This window comes from Cyprinus carpio, chromosome B11, assembly GCF_018340385.1.
Source record: "Cyprinus carpio isolate SPL01 chromosome B11, ASM1834038v1, whole genome shotgun sequence".
In the NCBI taxonomy this organism is placed as follows: domain Eukaryota; kingdom Metazoa; phylum Chordata; class Actinopteri; order Cypriniformes; family Cyprinidae; genus Cyprinus; species Cyprinus carpio.
The window spans coordinates 16,403,573-16,426,312 of NC_056607.1; the positions used below are offsets into that span (position 1 = coordinate 16,403,573).

A 22,740-nucleotide genomic window follows, 5' to 3' on the forward strand; every position below is an offset into this window, starting at 1 on the left:
GCTCTGTCTACTTGTATTCTTAATAGTTTATATTTTGGGGAGAAAAAAAAATCCATTTTACTGTTTTTTAGTAAACATTTTAAAAAAAATGTCCATGTTGTTTCCCACAAAATGCATATCAAAATAAATGACATCCTTAAGCAAAGGTAATGGTAACTTGACTGTACAATGCTGAGCAAGGATTCCTCTTATGCACGCACAATGGCCTGTCAAAACTCATTACCACAAAATGACCTGACAAACTGTTCTGTTGGCATTCATGCAAAGCAGCATACCTCACAAAAGTTCGCTGACATACTCTCTATTGGTCTGCATATTAAGTCTATAGACTTTTAGAACCATCATACTCATTAGCAAGTGCTTTTATGAAGCATTAAAACCAGGAATCGGAACTGCGCTTTTATTATATGTGTACATGCGTGTTTGTTTCACTTATTTGACAGCATCTTCTCTGTTCTCTCTCCACCTCCTGACAGTTCTTCTCTTCTCCGTGCCCTCTTGATTTCACCCCTTCACTGCTCTTACCTCTCTCTTTTACAAAAACAGAACTCCTGCTGGTAGGGGAGGGCGTAAAAACAAAAAATGAAATTAAAAAGCACCATGACAGTAGTCCATGAGACTTCTTCTAAAGCCATGCTGTAGGTTTGTAAAACAACAATAAACAATAAAACAACTGACTTAAAGATATTGATTGTATGTAAAACAATAGATATTTTGTTTTTTTCTTTTGCAAAATATTCATTTGAAAGAATACAGCACCTGACTTTGTTACTTTTTTTGCATAATCACAAGTAGTGTAGTTTTGACCAGCAACTACCATGTTAAACATGATTATTTAAAAAAAAAAAAAAAGTTTTGAATTATTGTTTGATGATGGATTAAAAGTTAGATTTGTCTTTAATAGTTCAGAAGTGATTGTTCAAAATCAGTTTCCCTGTGAAGAAAATAAATGGGATATTTTTCCTGGCAGTTGCCCTCTGTTAAAAATGCACACTTTTAGGTGAGTTGAGCCACATTTTAATGCCCATTGTGATGCAACAAGTAATTAATCAATTAAAAATCTATTAAAGGGATAGTTCACCCAAAAATGAAAATTTTATGTTTATCTGCTTACCCCCAGGGCATCCAAGATGTACTGTAGGTGATTTTGTTTCTTCAGTAGAACACAAACCAAGATTTTTAACTCAAACCATTGCAGTCTATCACTCTTATAATGTAAGTGGATGGGAATCATGGCTTAAACATACAATAAAACCAACAAAAAAATCATACACAAACAAAACCAAATTTAAACCCTGCGGCTCGTGATGATACAATGATGTGTAAAGACACAAAATGATCGGTCTGTGCAAGAAACTAAACAGTATTAATATTGTTTTTTTTACCTCTGATTCATGCAATGTCCGAACTGTTAGAACTCTCCTGAGCGCGTCCTCCTATGCGCATTCTCAGCAGCAGGCGCTGAGGCGTCGTTGTCGTCGTCTTGCTTTATGGCGGATCGCAGACTTATAAGTGCATTACCGCCACCTATCTCTCAAATGGACCATTGACACTCTATCTACAATCTCAATTAGGAGTGTCAATGGTCCATTTGATAGATAGGTGGCAGTAATGCACTTATAAGTCTGCGATCCGCCATAAAGCAAGAAGACTACGCCTCACGCGCCTGCTGCTGAGGACGCGCTCAGGAGAGTTCTAACAGTTTGGACATTGCGTGAATCAGAGGTAAATAAAAAAATAAAAGTATTTAAGTACTGTTCAGTTTCTTGCACAGACCGATCGTTTTGTCTCTTTACACATCAATGTATCGTCACGAGCCACAGGGTTTAATGTGGTTTTGTTTGTGTTTTTTTTTTTTTGGTTTGTTTTATTGTATGTTTTAGCCGTGATTCCCATCCACTTTATAAGAGTGATAGACTGCAATGGTTTAAGTTAAAAATCTTGGTTTGTGTTCTACTGAAAAAAAAAATCACCTACAGTACATCTTGGATGCCCTGGGGGTAAGCAAATAAACATCAAATTTTCAGTTTTGGGTGAACTATCCCTTTGAAGTCTCCTCGGCATTGCTTTTATTAATGCAAACAAAAAACAGCTAAAAGCAGTTCTGAAGTAAACTTTTTATAAACCCAGTTTGACATTTTGGATGAAGTGTAGCATCCTTTTTAGTGGCACTTATTGGCTATAAATAGTCAATTAATCTAGCTGTCATTTAATATTCACTGTATTAAAATTCACACAGTCTGATTGTTTCTTGCCATGGTTTAAGACAAACATTTGTAGGAAATCTTGAGTTAGAAACAGTAACTTCCCATCGTTCCTTCCTGAATGTAATGTGATTTGGCACATTTCTTTTTACCATGTGGCAGCATTTTACACAATACTCTATTTCTGCAGTTGACTATTTCTACCAGTGTAGCGTTCCGACAGCTGTATCGCCCACCCCTACTGACAAGCTTTCATAAACCCAAAAGCGATGCTGAACATCTGCCATTTTTGGCTCCTAAATAGCTTATTGAACAAACATTGGTTGCATGTCCGTCTCGTCTTGCAGTGGTTCTGTGATTGTGGTCATTTTGTTTGTATTGTTTTGAAGCTTGTGATTGATATGGATGTGTCCCACTTATGCCTGATTTCCTCATTCACTTGCCCCAAATAGGAAATTGCATCACAGTCATGGTTTGTATCCATTTTATCCCCGTTTCTCTATTCAACTGTCTGTGCTGTTGTTTTTGTGTTGGTTTTTATTTGTTTGTTTGATATCTCATAAGGAGCTTGAGTGCTATTGTTGAAATGAAATGAACCAGCATATTTTTGTTCCCCTCCAGATCCAGCGCATCCCACTCTGAAGCGGACCCCATGCCAATATGATCCCACTAATTCCTTCTTCTCTTTTTGTCTTCCAACTCCTCGCTGCAGATTAAGGTGGTGAACGCATTCCGTAGCTCCCTATACGAGGGCCTAGAGAAGCCAGAATCAAGAAGCTCCATCCATAACTTCATGTCCCACCCTGAGTTTGTACCCCTCTCCGAGGAGGAACCCCGCGTCCCCACGATAGACGAGGACTGTGTAGAGATTGATCAGCTCCCCTCCTCTTCCAGAAAAGGTGGCGGCGAGCCCCCAGGCCACTCTCTTCACAGCCATGAATTCTCAGTGTGAACCTCCCATTGTTCTTCTGCCCCAAAATCTGATTTTTTGTTTTGTTTGTTTTGTTTTTAAAACCTGTGCACCACTCCTCCGGTGGAGCCCTGCTGATGCACATCTGAGAGACAGCAGCACCTACAGCGGCCATTGAGGCAACTACGATCCCTTTCTCCTCTCCTCTCCTCCCCACCCCTCTGCCCCTCTCGACTTGCACTGTGTCGGCAGCAGCAGCAGTGCTCTGTAAGTACATGTGGCTGTGCTGCAGCCCATGTGACGCATGGCCTAACTTACACACTAGAGGGCGACGCTGCGGCAAACGCCCTCTTTCAGCCTGTCACTGGCATTTTTCTCTCTTCTACAGTTGTGATTTTTCTCATTTTTATATTGTCAACATCTCTGGTCTTGTGTAATGCTGTAATCATTTTTGTTATTTGTCCCAGGACTCTGTTACATACTCTGGTGTTTTTTTTTTTTTTTTGTCTCGGGTTTTTTTTTTTTTTTTTTTTTTTTTTTTTTTTTGGGCTGATACAGCCGATTATATTCATGCACTCAGTTGCTATTTGAATAGATTTCTCTCTCTTTATTCTCTCTCTCAATTTGCTCTGTTTTAAGGTGGTTTGAAAAACATGGCAGTGAAGCTACCCATGTTGTTTTAGTTTTTAAAATGATTTTATGCTCTATTGGACGTTTTAAGTGGTTCAGACACTACATTCATGTCATGTGTTCAGACATTGTTAATACGATGCTGTTAGGCTCATTTTGGGTGTTCTATCACTTTATATGTACAGATGTAAGGCTGCTATAGTGAACGTTAGCAGAATAAAAGCCTATAATAAACTTATTGGATAGCTGAGTTAAGAATACCTGATTGGCTCTTAAGGGGGCAGGGAGGGTCATCCTACACATCATCTCAGCGAAATCACACCCAGTGGGCATCTCTAGTCTCTTGTTAATGCTCATATGCCTCAAAACAAATGCCCAGCTAATTGACCAAGTACTTTATCGAAGGTACAGCACCTCATCATAGTGTGCATGTATCTGTCTTTAGGTTCATCTGTGTCTGATTGTATGGGAATGGGAATTGTATTACTAACATTTATGGGATATAACAACTAATGAATAGGATTTTCTTTTTCTTGTATCCTCTTTAGAAAAAAAATGCGATAGAGGTGATTCTGTATGTGTGTACTTTCAAATCCAGTCTTTTTCTCACCTCAGCTCTGCAGTTAGGTGTTCTCCTTGTTATCTAACATCAGGCTGTGCTCAACATAAGCTCCAAGTTACTCAGACGGCACTGGTAGAGCTCCAAAATCCCATCCCTGAACTTAGCCTGCGAGGGTAAGGATACTGCACGTAGTAAGCATGCTTTTGCTATTTAAAAAAAAAAAAGAAAGAAAAAGAAAGAAAGAAAACACTTTAACACACAATAGCATGCAGCAAGGGCCTCTGTTGGACCCTGTGAGCTCTGTTGAAACCTGGATGACAAACTAGATTGGACTGTTTTCATAAGAGTGCAGCCACAACGACATGTGCTTTTTATTAGCCGAAACATACTACTGCCATAGACCGACCTTCCGCTCATACCAGTCTAGGTTTGATGGATTCCTCAAATTACACCTTTTTCTACTTGCTCAGAGCCATATTTTATAGATTGTTCTTTTATATTCCATTGTTTTTGCAGTTTATTTTGTATTTCCAACCAAATTCGAAAAACACACAGAGAGTCACTGCCTAAAGACAAAAGGAAAAAAAAAAAAACCTAGATGGACCACTTTAATGTTTACGGAAAGGTTCCACAGAAGTCGGCTGATGCTGCACTTCCCCCTACTGGTAGTTTTTGTTATTTCGCTTAAGTGGAACATGGTATGTTATTGTTCAGATGCATGCATGAATTTCATATAAAACTCAGTTTTGTTTCCTTTTTTACAATTGTTCTGTATTTTTATATTAAGTACTTTTTAATATTTTGGGAAAATATATAAATATAGGTGTATAGGCCAGAGAGTTTGGTGACATGACAAATGAGCAAAATAAGCAGTTGAGTACATATTGCAGTTTATATATATATATATATATATATATATATATATATATATATATATATATATATATATATATATATATATATATATATATATATATATATAGTTAAGTGTTTACTGTAAAGTCAAGGGGTCTGGTCGAGTTGTCAACAGAAGAGTGAGCATTTAATGGCCTTATCCTGAAAAGCGTTCTCCAAACCTGCAGCCCCAGATAGATGTGTGTAAAATATTATGATTTGCCACCTAATTAGAATGTTGGACTACAGTGGGAAATGTTAAAGGTTTTGAGGTTTTTCGAACTCAATTTCTATTTTCTTTTAGACTGATGAAGCATAATTTATTTTCTGTGAGACTTCTGTATCACCCATTAAAGTGGCAAAGTGTCAGCTATGGGAAATAGAGATTATTACAGTACAGTACGTACATCATTTAACTTTTTGTCTTTGTGAAACCATTTGTTATACACAGCTCTGGATATAAATGAAGCATACATACTGTTTGTTAAATGAAAGTACAAATGTATTTGACTTGATGTGGAAGCAGTCGAACGGTTTCCAGTTAGAGCTTTATATAAATTCTGCCAAAGTGTTGCTTTGTACAGATTTATGTCTTTGATCTTGTTCATTTGGAATAACTTATAATTGGATTTCATCAATATTTGAATATTTCTTTCCCATGAGGATCTAAAATATGCCCCACTCACCTCTATTTTTTTCATTACTTGATCAGAATGGATGCAGAAAATAGGGGGAAATGATCAAAGCCATTGTCTTTCATTTTCTTTTCTGGTTCCCTTTAATAGCTCTTTAGAACAATTTCTGTTATTGCACATGTTTTTCTCTCTTTTTTTTCTTGCATTGTATAAACTGAGAATCGCTTCAAGGTGTCGTGCAATAACTTTGAATTTTAACGCATTACTACTCTACTGAAGTTGTCTGACAATTCTTGTTTGCTTGGTTGGGGACAGAAGGAAATAACACACCACAGCTGTAAATAAAATTGTTTTAAAACTGGAATATAACGTTAAGTTATAACCACTTATTTTGCATATACTTAGTCCATTTACATCTGATGTTGAGTGAAATGAAAATTGTATTTGGCTGCGGGGAAAGCAGTCAATAGAACATCTGATTTCTGTAATTCATATGAAACAGTAATATATACTGGTGTTATTTTTGTATAAACATAATATCATCGATGTGGCATGCATTACTTATAAACAAATTGGTGGTTCAAAGCAATATGTACAACCTGGTGCGATTGGTATTTTTAGTGTCCTGTGTAGCTTAAACCATGTTGTACTTGGGAAAAAAAAAACTGCATTGGAAAAAAATTGTAATTGTTCAATATATGTGTTCAATGTTCTGCATGATTACATATGGAATGAGGCGTCCCCAAATGTTTACTTGTTTCCAGAATGAATGTGACACACAAACACTTGCACGCACGCACACTCGCACATCAGTAGACTCTGCAAAGGAAACACACACTGACTCGATGCTGTTTCAGAGAAGAACGTTCCATACCGAGGAGATGAAAGCATCTCGTTTCTTGTCTAGACATCACGAGAGAGCACTACTCCATTTAATTTCCTAATTACTAGGGCGTGGGAATTGGGGAATGACTGCCAGAGTATGGGCTTGAACGATCTCTGGTCTTTTTACCAGTTACGCTTCGCTCTGGCTTTGTTTCGTTACTTTTATAGCCATAAGCAGTGGCTGTCGATTGAACTGCTTAATTGCAGAGTGGTACGAGCTTTGATGTTCCATCACCTTATTGTGTGGGTTACCGACTCCATCCAGACAGCTCCCTCTCATCCATGCATGATCCATCAAAGATGAAAGACGCTAGCGCAGTAAAGCTGAAGGATTTAAGTTTTCAAGGTAGGCAACAGTCGTACTTGAGTTCCCATCTCACTTTCCTGAAATGCACTGATTCCCTTTACTCTTTATTCCTACTCTTTTCCTCTATTTGAGGGTTTTGAGAGAGAGAGAGCATTGTTTAATAAACTCATACAAGTTAGGTTTAGTTATTTCCATTAGCCAATGAATCTGTAGTCTTCAATCCAAAAACGCAGTTGTCTTTTTATTATTATTATTATCATTGTTATTAATGCATGTGAAATACACTCTTAAAATTAGGTCATTGGCATATGGTTCAATAACATCCATGGAACCTTTCCATATCACAAAATTTTCTTTGGATTATTAAAATGTTCTTCACACTAAGAGGCCGTTCACATAGAATGTGTCCATTCCACCGCACTAAATCCCATTGTTCTTGTATGTAAACTTGCTAGATGGTGTTATAAAAATGCAGTGCTCAAGTTAAAGTAAGTTCAACCTTTCATTTTCACCGTTCCACTGCATGTGTCTCACATTTTTCAAAGCTAAAACGCATTCTGTGTGAGTGGCCTCTACGGAAGAAAATGGTTCTTTTGAGAACTCTTCATTGAAAGGTTTTTCAGGAAACCCAGAAATGGTTCTTCTATGGTAATCACCCTCCACCCCACCTTGGAAGATTAAAACACATCATTACCATTTAGTCTCATCACAAGCAGAATCATATCATTAATAACTTAAGCTATTCAAATTAGGTTTCTCTGTTACTTTTACAGAACACAATCTCTTTGAAGGACAAGGGCTTTGCTTAGTGAAGGATAAAATGTTGGGAAAAAAATCTGTTTACAGTCACTTTACAGATACAGAAATGTAGTGTTTTGTAATTTTTTTTTACATCTCTAGGATCACAGAAGTGCCAATGGACAACCTGCACCACTGTGTCTGATTGATTTAGTCCTGAGTAATTGATTAAAAATGAGAAAACTGTGTCTTTGATCATGGGTTTTGGAAAAGTGTGGAGGCCTTAATTGATTCCAACTGAAAGTGAATATATTTTGCATTTATTTTGCATAATTGAATTGAAAATGTCGACTGGTGAATCTAAAAAGCCCAGTGTATCCCAGTGTCATGTATGTGTTTACAGTCTCTTTAAGATGCCAGAGAATATGTGCTCACCTAATGTAATGTAGTTTTAAGGGCTATAAGGTGACAGTAGGAGGATAACCTGTTACCGAATCTGTGTCTAATGATGAGAAGTTGACTCAAAATATTCTTGTCGGAAAGTAGTGTACACTTACTTGGTTTGTTTTCCGTTGTCAAAGTGTGCATTGAGCTCATTTTGATCAATGCTAAATTCATGTAAAGTTGACCCAGCTGTGTCAATCTTCTTGCTACATGAATGGGAAAAATCACCATATTCAGCTAAATTGCCATTTCATTAATTGGCAATGCACATTTGGAGTAAATAGCTTAGTATGTGTTTTGGATTCAGACACCAAAGTGTGTGTGTGTGTGCTAGAGGAGAAGGTCTTGATTCTTGATCTGACAGTCACGAACAGTGTCTTCAGTCAGTGTGTGTTTTAATTGGTGAAAAAGATCCAGATTTTGTTGAGCCCTTCTTTCATTTAGCTGTTGTGAGAATCATTATCATGCAGAAATGTCAGTCCTGCTTGCTTCGAACTATGCAACAGATTCATTGGATTAAAATATGAATTATTTATTCTCTTAGCTGTCATAACAATGCTCTCTCTCTCTTTTCCTCTCTCTGTACGCTTGCTTTCTTTTGTCGAAGTGAATTCAGTCATGCCCATATTTCATTATTTATACTAACACAAGTGTATTATCTATGTAATGTATGTGTGTAATGTGCACACATTCAAGTTTTCTTTATTTTTTGTAATATATGATTATGTGGAATGCCTTGTTCTTTATGTCCTGTCGTTTAAATCTAACAGAACAAAAATGAAGAAAAAAAAAAGGATAATCAAGCAATTGAAGTCAAAGTTATTATATAAACTATATATACATATATACAAATCTATATATATAAATAAAGCCATTAGAATTTGAAATACAATGAGGCTCATGTCCTGGTTTCTTGTGATTTCTTGTTTTTTTTTTTTTTTTTTTCTTTGGATAACATTCAGTTTGTTAAAAGAAGAAAGCTAGGCAAAGGTGGCATGATGTGATATATTTAGTCTTTTGGCTGACTTCTTCACAATGCTCATAAGAAATATATTGTAGGCCTATGTGTAGCCAATATGTATAATGTAGTAGTAGTATTAAAAAAAAATGAGGAAATCCCCACCTAAATAACAATGTGCATTTACTTTTTAAAATGTTGATTGATTTCTTTACCAAACTGCGCTGACTGCTTTAAAATATGAGACACTAATATTTCTGGAGTTTACGACACATTAGGAAACATGCTTATTTAATAATTGTTTTATTTCCTATTTGGGTTTATTTATATGCTTTATTTTTTAACATTAACCCCGAGTAAAAAAAATAAAAAAAAAACTGTATCATAACTATATCTTATAATTTTATAATTTTAAATCTGTATTTAACCTCAGAGATCTCAAAGTTAATGGAGTTTTTTGTGGTGGTTGTGATTTAAAATTAAAATATTATCATCTTAATTTTGAAAGGATTTTAAATAGGGTAATTTGTAATGCGTAACCTATTACATTTCAAAAGTAACCTTCCCAACACTGCTTTATACATACACCAGACTTTTATTTATTTATGAGGATGGTTAATGGGATTTGCAGTGAAGGTCGTTATAGCGCCCCCGTTAGACACAAAAAAGGGAAATGCGTAAGATCTGGCAACCCCGATGACGACATACACCACGTCAACTTCAACTGACTGCAACTGTTCAAAAAACCCCAAACCTCTCCCTTTCTTTACGCAAAATAATTCCGATTCTTTAAAAACTGGAAACTATGTAATCGTTCACAGATATCACGGTGAGTGTGAATGTACTACCAGCACGATCGCGCCAGGTCTAGTTTAAACAATAACGACTAGTTTGCTTATTAATGTAGCACGCTGATAGCTCGCGCACGTTAGCCTAGCATCCTTGTTTCAACCTCGGAGAATTGAAATTAATCCAGCCAACTATCACAGTTTACCTTATTATACAAATGCAAGAAGTGGGATAATGGTAAGTAAAGTCATTTTCGTCTCCAACGTGTCCTGTGCGCGCGAAATGGTGTAGAAATGATTGTTTTTTTGTAGTTAGCTGATGGCTAAGTTACATTATGACGCCCTCGAGAAAAAAATAAATAAAAAAATTAGCTTTATTTATCTTTTTTTCCTCCTTATTTATCATATTTAACACTCGAGTGCACTGTATATATATTATTAACATGCATTTCGTTTCTATCGAGCTGTCAATCTATGATGCCCAGAAATGCTGTCTAGGTAGACAGCTCACTAGGTTTTGAAAGTCAGCACTTTGTTGGTATAACGCTAAATAAAACAGACGTTGGCGTTGTTCTGAATATAAATATGTTTTCTAACGTTAAATAAAACAGACGTTGGCGTTGTTCTGAATATAAATATGTTTTTTGACAGTTCTTCAGTCAATCATGACCTCATTGTCGTCATCATCATCATCTCAGTTAACGGGGTCAAGCTCTTCATGCAGGACTCTTCCAGGGGAAGGGACTCAGGTGAGCAATAGATAATGCATTTTTATTATATATTAACTCTCATTCTTAAGTTTTCATATAGTTAATTTACCCCTGTAAAGCCTGACATATGAAACGATAAAAAGAAAAATATTTGTTGTTGACAAAATGTATTTCTAAAAAAATTGATGAACGTGTTTTGCGTCTTATTTTGATACGTCAGGCCTAGGTAGTAAGTTAGTAGTTCTTACTCACTATTAAAAAAAACAAACTGGCCTAAACTGAGTAAAAATATACAATTTGGGGGGATTCAGTTAGTAAGATGAAATTCTGATAGCTTGTACATATAAAATGCATTTTATTATCCGTTGTCTCTGTCTTTCTAATAATATGACTTAAAATGCTATTTAAATCATTTTAATTGTGGGGGCAAACATATAATGCAATATAATGTTTATTGAGTGATGAACAAATAAACATTCATCACAAGCCTGTTATATCATATTTGGTATTTACATTTTAACATGATTTTTTCAAATAAATAAATATGTATGGATAATTCAGTATACCAGTCAGTAAAAGTTTATTTTAAAATATTACTACCAAGTTATTCTTACATTTACTTTATACACTTTCAAGATCATGAACAAGAGTTCATAGCTGGGTTTTTTTATTCCGCAGGTCCACCCCAGAGCTCCTCTGCTGCAGATCCTGAGAGTAGCAGGTGCTCAGGAGGAGGTGTTTACCCTGAAGGAGGTGAGGAGTGATTATGAGCTGACCTCTGCTTATTGACTCATGCTTTGGATAAGATTTTAAACAGTTTTATATGGTACATTTAATAATGGCAGTGTTTTTAATTAGGTCATACACTACCTGGGTCAGTACATCATGATGAAGGAGCTGTATGACAAACAGAGACAGCACATTGTCCACTGTCAAGATGACCCACTTGGAGAGCTACTGGAAGTGGGGAGCTTTTCTGTTAAGAACCCCAGGTGAGCTCATAACTACCAGAAAGGAGATTTAAATGGCAGAGAAAACAGAAAGTTGTCTCTCATTTGTGTCTGGTTTTTCAGTTGTTGGCAATATCTAGACAGCTAGTTGTTTGGCTGATGTCCAATATAAATTACACACACACACAAACGCACACGTTTACTTAAATTGCAGTCAAATACAGCTGAATATGTACATTATCAACTGATAATTTATTAGTATGTTTCCAAATTGACACAAGGGGGCGCTGACATTCATTTTCTCACTCTCATGTTGACCCAAACCTGTTTGACGACTACTGTGGAACATAAAAGAATGTTTGGACTAGGTATGGGCGATATCTTATCGTTTGCGATATACCGGTAAAAATTCTCCCCACGATAAGAATTAGTCTTCCCGTGATACTAATGATAAAATCTAGTTGTTGACATATTTCTGTGTGCGACTGTGTGGAGTGATGTGAAGGAAGGTGGACGTGAAATTGAGCAGCTCCTTCTACAATCTGGAACAGGTTTGGATAATGCTGTACAATGCGACAAAAATCGGTCTGAGCCTTGAATAAATGTACTACAGTAGCACATGTGCAGTACAGTTTTACATGTGTATGAGTCGTTTATAAACCTGCTGTCCAACAAAGATATATTATTCATTGACATGCTTTTTCTCCATATTAACTTCATAACATAGTCGAGTGTTTGAAATAAATTATTTTTGAGATCAGATGTGCTTTCGTTTCAGAATAAGGCAGAAATCATACTATTTTATAGCATTATGTACAGTGATAAAGGCTGTGTCGATTACCATTGCATTATAAATACACTTTACAAATACCCAAGATTGCTTGAAGAACACAGACCATGTATTTTGTGCAATCGCATGTTTATTGTCTTCAGGTTTCCTCAGTAAAGATTTCTCTATCTGCATTTTATTTTGGAGCATTACTTCTGCTATGCATATGTGGAGTTTCTGCGCAAGGGCGCCCTCCGGCTTCCAGTATGAATTAAACAGTCGTGTGTACTGCTCACAACACCCTATTTTGGGTAAAAATAGGAAATATAATACTTTTCTCTAAAAAAAAAAAAAAAAAAACAGGATTCCCTAAATTATCGTCTTTGAAATCGTTATCGCAATAAATATCAGAAATTATCATGATACATTTTAAAGCCCATATCGCCCATAACTAGTTTGGACAAATATCCATACAGTGGAAGTCAGTTGTCACCAAAACCAATATTCTTCAAAATACCTTCTTTTATTTTCGGTAGAAGAGAGAAAGTCATGCAAGTTTAGAACAACATGAGAGTGAATAAATGGTAACAGAGTGGTCTTTTTTTTGGGGTGAATTACCCCATTAACAGCTAACTCTGAATACCTTGAGATAATAAACATATATATGGTATTTATATCAGGTATTTACGTCTTTCTTTTCTGCCTTTCATAGCCCTGTGTACGAGATGTTGAAGAGGAATTTGTTTATTTTGAATAATTCGGGTAAGTCTATTCTTCTTGTTGTTGAATTTGATCTCCCAAAGATGCATATTTTGAATGATCTTGAATGACTTGTCATGCTGTCATTTAGCCCTTTTACTCTCTTGCTTTCTTTTATTTTGATTAGCCCCACCTTTCTTTTTGAGGTGTGTGTGTGTGTGTCTGAATGTGATGTGTGTGCTACAGTGGGTATGTAAAACCTTTTTTTTTTATGTTTTTCCCGCAAACTTTGTCATTGTATTATCAGGTTAGTGTACTGTGCAATCTTCATACAGAATCTTGAGTTCATATTAAATACGTGACAAGGTTAAATAAAAGATTAAATAATAAAATTAATATTAATATTTATTAGAAACACCATTTTCCACCACAGATTCAGGCATTACGTTTGGGCCGAGTGTGCTTGAGGTGTGCTTGGTGTATAAAAGGCAGGTTTTTTTCTTTTGTTTGTTTTGTTACTGTGTCTTATTTGAAATACAGATGCAGCAAAGAATCTTTCAGTCGGCAAGGATTCTAATGAGTCTCCAAGTGAAGATCCTGGTCAGGTAAAACTAAAGCATGGTGCAGAGGAGAAACAGTGTCCACTACTCCTCTTCATGGCAAACAATTGATCAAAAAATCAAATAAATCCTGATCATGATAAATCTAATTTATTGATTAATTCTGTTACTTGTGATTTCTTTGTAAATGAAAGGCTGACAAAAGTGCTTTATGCAGGGCATTTTGAGGTCAAAATGTATTGTACTTTTTTTTTTTTAATGATTTAGGTCATTATATGGGTGCTTTTTAAGCATACAATACTTACAGCCTTTTACATTTGTCAGCTTTTTCTATTTTTTTTAATGTGTGCTCTAATCAGTGTTACTTTAATGCCCATAATTGTCTTCTCAAGCTTTCACATCTTTTCCTTACCATTGTAGTTGCTCAGATTTTTGCTACAATGCATTTTTTGTGTGTAGAATTGCATCATGATCAGTAGCCCGTTTGCCACGAAGGGGAGGGCGGCAGCTGTCTCCGCCAGCCTTATCTGTACAGAGTGGCACCGTCTCTGTACTTCCCCACGGCCGGCTTGGTCTGGTGGTCCTTCTGGAGAAGCCACCAGCATGGGCCTGGCTGCTGGGGGACAGAGTACCTGTCTCTGTTTGTCGCTCAGAGTTTCCTTCTCTGCGTCGTTGGTTCTTTCGGAAGGACTGCAGCTTCCTTCTCAGTTCACAGGCCCTTTTCTCCCCTTTCTCCTCTGTCATACGCCCATCCACATTTAACACCATTGGCATGACGGTTTACGGTTGTGAGTTGGCGGAATGAAGTTAGGTGGAGTTGGGAAAAGCAGTCTGGGAGGAGGTGCCTGGTACCGTCATGTGTTTGTGCTAATTTGTGCTAGAATGTAAATAGAAAGGCTTTGAGTGATTTATAATAATATGAACTTTAAAAGGTGTTATTTTGGATTGGCTTTTTTCTTTTTCTTTTTTTTTTTACTAGTAATTACGCATTACTAGTATTATTGGTGAAATGTCATTTAGATACAAGGTGTCTACTTGATTGTTGCTACTTTATTTGCACTTACAGCTGCAGCGGTGTCTAATATCGCCATCATTTGTGACTCATTCTAAGCAACCTTTTTAGAAATTTCCTATTTTTTCCCCTCCCACAACTTGTGAGAACTTGGCCTTTTGTTGCCACACCCACGGGCGTCTGCTGTGAAGGAACTGTTGTCCTACCGAGTGTCATGTCATTACTGTGTGCTGATTCCCTTTTTTCCCTTACCGTGTAGGTTTCCAGTGGGTTGATTAGCTCTGGACAGGCTCTCATTGCTGGTAGTTCCAGCACTGGTGCAACGCAGAGCTGCTCGCAACGCAGGCCACGCGATCCTGATGAAGGTCAGCATGAACCACCAAACACACTTTAGATAATGTAATCAATATTATCTTTATCCATCAATTTTTCCATTGTAATATGTAATTTAAGATCAGATATTGATCTTACAGACTCCTCAGATGGCTTGCCCAGGTCTGCTTGCAAACGGCCAAAACTGGACGTTACTCTGGAAGAGTGGGACCTTTCTGGGTTGCCCTGGTGGTTTCTGGGTAACCTGCGAAGTAATTACAGTCGCCGGAGCAACGGTTCAACAGATATTCACACCAATCAAGTAAGAGGGCACGATAACCAGAACATAATTAATATGGTTATTTTCATGAAGAAATACAAGAATAAAAAAAAAAAACCTCAGTCTTATTGGAGTTTAGTCATTGTAGTAAGACTGTCACACAACTAGACTGAGGAAACAGCTCTCTCCCGGACAGGACGAGGACACGGCCATTGTTTCTGACACCACAGATGATCTTTGGTTCCTGAACGAGGCAGAGAGCGAGCAAGTTAGTGTGGAGATGAAGGAGGCAGTGCTGGAGCAGGGAAGTGATGCTGAGTCCCCACATGAAGAAGAGGAGACCCGGAAAGATAGTAAAGATGACAGGAAGGTAATGTTGTTTTTTCTTTATTGACTGTTTCGTTTTTAACATTGAGTCTTCATCATCAGCTAAATGCAATTCATTTTCACTTTCAGATGCAAGAAGATCGGGATGATGACTCTCAGTGTTTAAGTGATGACACTGATACTGAGATCTCCACACAGGTATACGTATAAGAAAAATAGTACTATTGCTGTTCTTTATTAGTGATCAGCCGGTTTTAAATTATTTTTAAATGGCCAATGATGATATTGACCTACCTACTTAAGGGAATATTTTACCCAAAAATGAAAATTGTGTCATTAATTACTCACCCTCATGTAGTTCCAAACACATAAGATCCTTGGTTCATCTTCGGAACACAAATTAAGATATTTTTGATGAATTCCGAGAGCTCTCTGATTCTCTCATAGACAGCAAGGGTCCTACCACGATCAAGGTCCAGAAACGTAGCAAGGACATTGTTAAAATAATCCATGTGACATCAGTGGTTCAACCTTAATTTTACTAAGCTACAAAATCCTTTTTCTGCGCAAACAAAACAAAAATAACAACTTTATTCAGCAATGTCAATGGTGTTAAATGCTGTCACATGGATTATTTTAATGATGCCCTTGCTACGTTTCTGGACTTTGATCGTGGATGTATCCTTGCTGTCTATGGGAGGGTCAGAGAGTTCTCGGAATTCATCAAAAATCTTAATTTGTGTTCCGAAGATGAACAAAGGTCTTACGGGTTTGGAACGACATGAGGGTGAGTAATTAATGACACAATTTTCATTTTTGGGTGAACTTTCCCTTTAAGAAATCTTTTCTGTCCAACTCCTCCCAAATTTCGAACAGTTTTGTACAATGAATTTAATATTTAAAGGGTGAGATTTAAATAACTCTTTGTGTATATTTGTGATCTTTATATGATTGTTTATGTTCTAAAATAGTTATACGTACATGGAAGGCATGTCTTATTTAAATGACCTCTTCTTTTGGCAGGATGCGTGGCAGTGTTCAGAGTGCCGCAAATTTAACACCCCTCTTCAAAGGTACTGTATGCGCTGTTGGGCTCTGCGGAAAGACTGGTACAAGGATTGTCCTCGTCTTGTGCACTCAATCTCCGTGCCAGACATCCCCGCCTGCAGTTCACGTCCGGAGAGGGATGAAGACGAGGAGGATGATGATGGAATCGACATGCCTGACTGCCTTAGGACTGTGTCTGACCCCGTCGTCCTCCCCTCGCACCATGTCGTTAGAAACATCCCCCCATCATCCACCTCTTCATCTAAAGGAAAGGGTCCTTCCCAGGTTCACCACCACTTACAGGAGAGCTCAGAGGGAGACAGCCAGGACACGCTGGACATGGAGACAGAATGCCAACCAGAGGCCATACTGGAACCCTGCAAGCTGTGCCGAGTGCGACCGCGAAACGGCAACATCATCCACGGCCGCACAGCTCACTTGATCACCTGTTTCCCTTGTGCCCGCAGGCTGCACAAATTTCATGCTCCTTGCCCAGGCTGTGGCCAGGTTATACAGAAGGTCATTAAAACCTTCATAGCATGACCAAAACATCTTAAAGCCATGCACGTGTTATAAACGCACACTTACTAGTTTTAAAAATGTCCCCTTATATGGAAGAAGGCAGGGAGACTGACAAACCATTTCTGGGCTAAAATGAAAGCACGGTGTATCAGTGTAATAGTACAGTGTATGTATAATGATGATTTATGTTGTATAGTACAAATCAAGTATATATAATGTACAGAATGTAATTTAAAGAAACTGACCTCGTATTGTTGGTTCGCCCTTGTTTTGTTAGCTTAACAAAACATGATCTCTTTGCATCTGCTTAGCATCTGTAAGGTGAAAGAGAGGATTAGCTGCCTTGATTTACTACCGAGAGTGGGAAGGTGTGAATCATGGGTCAAAAATATTATTAGACCCAGGAGAAATGCATGGCTTCAGTATTTGTGCCTGCTTGAATAATTCAAATCCTAACTTTTACTACTTTAAACTGACCAGACAGTGTGCTATAGTGCTTTCAATGTACTTGACTTGACTTTGGTTTAACTTTTTTTTTTTTTTTGTAAAAGAATAGAATATAATTTTTCTTTTTTCCCTCTTGCAGATTTCAGGCACTTAAAGACTAAAGCTCTAGGAATCACTCCTGCATGATATTTAGTACACCTGGTGAACGGTTTTTCTTTACACAGGTGCTTTAAGCAGATTATATGGGAATATTTATTTATTTATAAACTTAGTTTTGGTTGATGACATCAAATGGGATGACCAGTCACATGTCATTCCTGTGCTGTAGTGAAGAAATCCAATTGTATTACAGATCTGAAGTATTAAACTTTTCATATATGGGAGCTACAATAGAAAAGAGTAGTTAGGCCAATGGCCATGGTTTTCACTTCCTAACTCTTCTTTTGGTTGCTGAAGGTGCTCAGTTCTTTCCTTCCATTGTTTGTTTTTCTATACCTGAACAGATCTCATCTATGATTTGAGGACAATTGTGCTCTGTCTGTTCAGGATTTTGTCTCTCATTTTCACACGTGCCTGTTTTATGAAGGTTAAGGAACTGCCACATGAAGTGGCGTTTATGGAAATGTATTTTAAAAACAAAGTCTACCATACTGCCATTGTGTTTTTTTTTTTTTTTTTTTTTTTTGTCTTAAAATGGTCATCTGTATTTTGGCAGTGTTAAGTAAAATTTACCAGAGTTGTATGGGATTTTAGGGTATTTGTCCTCTGCTTTTCTTAGCACTGTGTTGTTTCCATAACAAAGTGGATTCAGTCTCTGTTGTGTATGAAGCGCAGCAATTGAGGACTCTTTGAAAAGGAAATCTATTGTCCTCAGCCATTAGACGTTGAAAGAGCTTTCACACACCGTAAACCAATAGGACTAGCTTTGCTTTTTTCTAATAAATGCTGTTATTTAACTTTTTGAGGATGTCAATCTAAATTTATCTTGGAAGTTTTTTTTTTTGTGTGTGTGTGGTACAAACACTGCTGTTTCACTGCCATTATATGCCTCATAGTATGGAATTGAAAACAAATTAATCTTAAGCCAATGCAGTTATATAATGAAGTCTATTTGGTTGCTTTGTTTGTTTGCTTGTTTTATCCAAACCTGTTTTCTGCTCAGATTTAATTTGAACAGTCATTTTTGTTTGTTTTTAACTGTAAAATAAGTAATGTAACCAATGGGAATAAATGCTGTTTTTCAGTTTTACTTGCAGCTTCTTTGCAGTATTTTCACAGTTTATTTTGACAATTTATTTCAGAGGCTAAATCAATGACTTTTGCACCAGTTGTTACTGTCATTTCGTGTTACCAAAGAAAAAAAAACTTTTTTTCTACCACAAGGAGGCAGTAACAGCCTTTCAGTTCTTCAGAATAATTTGAAATCTCTTTGCTTTGCTGCCTTTGACTATGGTCTTTCAATCTTTTGAATAACCCTCCTTTCTTTAAATAGTTTATTCTCAACATATAAAAGCCAGTTTGTTCATAATGCATATTGAATCCATTGTTCATGTGCTTAATGTGTCTCTGTGATAATGTGAAGTCTACATGAAATTCTGCTTGTTTCTGTCTATCAGGCTTGTCCAATGGAAGACGCAGTGATGTAATTGGAAATCAATAACGGAAGTATCTCTAGGGGTAAGTCTCATGCTGAGGGATAATTGGGTTCTTCCTCTAATCACACCTCTAATCTCTCACCATCTCAGATCTTCGCCGTAATGGGCCTACCATCAGGTTAGATCTGTTAAACTGACAGTAGCTGGTCACTGAGAGGTTCACACATAAACAGCTCAATGTCCTCGTCGAAGGACGAGACCATTAAATGCCCTCAGTGTTTCAAGCTTCAGTTTTACATGCTCTCTGCATTTGTCATGGTTTTTGATCTCATGATGAAGAAAACACAGTTTGTGTCTTTCTACGGTTTATTTGTACTTCTCCACCTTTGTTTACAATATGTAGCTCTAAGAAAGATGTGTTGATTGAGAAACTGGTATTGACAATGCATGAAGGAATGATTTGACCACGTGTCCAGGTTGCCGTCATTTTCAGGCTTTTGCAAGGTTTTTTTTTTTTTTTTTGGTGCAGCTAGGCTGAAATAGTCATCCATTGCTGTCATGTATGCAGAGACAATGTGAATTTCATTAAGTAAGATTCCCCCAATGATAAATACTTATTAGAAATCCTGAAATAGCTTGATGCATTGACTGCTAATGGCACAGCTTAGCTCTGCATGTACAATGAGTCATAGACCCGTCACACAGGAGGAATGACAGCTCATTGTTTTCACTTATTATACAGTAGTTATGGCCAGGCTATTTAAATAACTGTGAATGATTTTAAATGAAGTGACAGTCACTTTTGTAGCAGTGATGTGTTCAGTACTGTCTAGCTGCTCATTGTTTCATCAATATTGTGTGCGTTTTCACTGCTCTGAGCCTTTCTTCCAGACCGACTTTCCTTCCTTTCCAATATCTGTGTCTGTCCAATGATGTGGAACAGGAATTGTAAGATGTTTGGTGATTTTACAACAATGCTCCTGCAGGTGGTAAGAATCCACCTTTCACATATGTTGCTAAAACTTAGGGGCCAATATGCTCACCAAGACTGCATATATTTAATTAATTTTAATATATTGTAAAATGTCATTCAATTAAATTTTCTGCAGCCATTCTTCGTGTGACATGATCCTTAAATATATTATATAGTATTTGATCCTCAGGTTACATTTCTTATTATCATTGCTGAAAATAGTTGTGTTGCTTAAAACACCAGTTTTCCCAGATAAAAACTGTGATTGAAATAAAAGCTCATTTTGTTTTCTTTGTGTAAATGACAGCTGACTGATTTGGAACGACATTAGATTGCATTAATAATGACCATATTTTATTTTTTGCATCAGCTGTCATTTTAAAATGGATGAGTTGAAATGCAGAGCAAACTGTGGAGTGTTATCGTAGCTGTGGGGACCTCTCACACGGATGTATGTGCACACACTCTCATACCCCACCTAAAACAGCCCAGTTCTACTCCATTAACCAGTGTCACTTCCCATTTCTGGGCTCTTGCTCCCCTGTTCCATATTCCATTATCTTACTCACACGGTCTGCCTTCCTTCCCCTTATGGGGAAATCGATAGCCACACTAAATAGATTTCACAATCAATTTTTCTATCATCGTTCCACAAAACTGCTTCCTGGCTTTAAAAATGGGAACGCTTTTAAGGAATGGAAAAAGAGAGCAACAGGATGTTTAAAGTGTTTAAATTCCTGCTGGTCTTGTCTTGAACGACTGAGGTTAGTATGTATTTTTCACTGTATGTAGTCTGAATTGCATCGAAAAAAGTTTTAGGTGAATGGTGTGTGCACTATTGAAAGATGTATTGCCATAAGCCAGTTTGCTGTCATGGGCTGGTATTGTTTATACAATACTGCTTAAAAATTGGGGTTAGGTTTTTTCTTTTTCTTTTTTTAAATAAATTATTATTTTCATCAGGTATACATTAAATTGATCAAAATTTGATTTCAAATAAATGCTGTTCTAGTCATTATTTCTGTAATATCTAATCCAAAAAAAAAAAAAAAAAAGTGTCCACAATAATAATAAGCAACACAACTGCTTTTATCTGATAAGAACTGTTTGAGCAACAAATAATCATATAAGAATGATTTCTGAAGGATCATGTGACACTGGAGTAATGGCTCAGCTTTTTATCACAGGAATACATACAATTTTAAAATATAGTAAAACAGGAAACCATTATTTTAAATTTTAATAATTATACTTTTTTATTTAATGTACAAAAAGTGAAACTTAAACCGTTAAAATAATATATATATATTTTTTTTCTAAGTAATTATATCTACTCTGTTGTTAATATTTTTTGTGCAACTATCCTGTTTAAAGAAGAGCAGAGATTGATGGACAGTCATTTTCAGGCAGCGCCTGGGTGCTTTGATGGTGCTTCTGCTTCATGATTATTTAACTAGCAGTGCCCGCTGGTTTGTCAATAAGTGAGTAATGTTTCCTCAACTGTGAAGTTTTTGGACAGAATGCCCAATTATAAAGCAGCTGTATCCTCATTAAGGCAATTTTTTTCAATAATGTAAACCCATAAGCTTGTGCATCACAGGGACTCTATATTTCTTTCAGTGGAACATTTCCTTTTGTCAGTGTGGTATTTTTATTTCAGTAAAATCAAGTTAAATCAATCTTAATGATTGAGCCAATAATAGTCAAATGTCACATTATATCAGATGACTAGTGTACCATTTAATAGTGAATTATGTTTTTTTGATTTGGGCTGAAACCAAATAAACCATTTTCAAGCTTGAGGCAATGAAATCAAGTGTACTTCTATCTCTCATTGATCAGAAAATTGAATCGAGAAGGTCATTTATTAAATCGTTATTCAGCAAACCTACCATTTATGCACTTTGACTATAGATGCTGCAGTAGTGTTGTAGTTGAGCTTGCTTGGTTGTAATATTCCTTTGATCTTGCACTGTAAAAAATGTTTTTTTCCCCCTCCATTAAACGGCAAAGTTACGGTTCAGTGGTGCATTGAGCCTTATAGTTTGGCATTTCCAAGCTTGATAGATTTGAGAGGGTCCACTTGAGTGTGAAGGATGGCATTAAGTGTTATGAAACAGAACCCTGCCGTCCCACTTTCGATATTCCTTAAAATAACTGTAATCTGCAATTATAGTTGTTCACAATTATGTATGATTTCCGTGGAGAAGCATAACACTATTATGTTGCCTTCAATTCACTGCCCCCTTCCAAACATGCGTGTCTCTCTCTCTCTCTCTCTTTTTTTCTCTTCAGGCACCAATCACTCTCTCAAAGTTACTGTTTTTAGACAACAGGCTCTTTAATTGTGAAGTATGTAAGGAGGGCACTGGAGGGGGAGTACTGGGGGATGGATATACCATTTGCTGCTGAAAGGAAGAGCATCACCAGCCTGAGGCTCTTTTCTTAGCAAATTTAAGAAGCCGAGGGCTGTTTTTCAAATCTCTAGAAACTGGAGTAACTCGTTGTGGTGATTCCATTTCAAAAGGATGAATATTTGTTTCCATTATAATTGGAGGATATGTTGCAAGGCAGTTCTATGA

The 22,740-nt window shown here is 36.8% G+C and overlaps 2 protein-coding genes across 8 annotated transcripts in view; both read left to right on the top strand.

Moving 5' to 3' along the window:
• Window positions 1–9,101, top strand: part of LOC109060853 (plasma membrane calcium-transporting ATPase 2-like) — a 119,842-nt gene extending 110,741 nt beyond the window's left edge. For all 5 annotated transcript variants that reach the window (XM_042734220.1, XM_042734221.1, XM_042734224.1 and 2 more), the window contains one exon: window positions 2,917–9,101. In XM_042734220.1, coding sequence (XP_042590154.1) covers window positions 2,917–3,156 — 240 coding nt within the window. In that variant the 3' untranslated portion in view covers window positions 3,157–9,101. The remainder of the gene's footprint in view (window positions 1–2,916) is intronic.
• Window positions 9,102–9,840: 739 nt separating this feature from the next.
• LOC109060890 (MDM4 regulator of p53) lies at window positions 9,841–18,839 on the top strand. 3 transcript variants are annotated; one of them, XM_042734225.1, is made up of 11 exons: window positions 9,841–9,996; window positions 10,607–10,704; window positions 11,344–11,418; window positions 11,524–11,657; window positions 13,097–13,146; window positions 13,624–13,688; window positions 14,915–15,020; window positions 15,129–15,289; window positions 15,429–15,617; window positions 15,704–15,772; window positions 16,598–18,839. In XM_042734225.1, exons 1-11 carry the CDS (start codon window positions 9,864–9,866, stop codon window positions 17,162–17,164), a joined length of 1,647 nt encoding a protein of 548 aa, XP_042590159.1. In that variant the 5' UTR covers window positions 9,841–9,863; the 3' UTR covers window positions 17,165–18,839. The 3 variants fall into 3 exon arrangements, with proteins under 3 accessions (XP_042590159.1, XP_042590160.1, XP_042590161.1); XM_042734226.1 differs by having other exon boundaries at window positions 15,444–15,617; XM_042734227.1 differs by having other exon boundaries at window positions 9,872–10,193.
• Window positions 18,840–22,740: the final 3,901 nt, after the last annotated feature.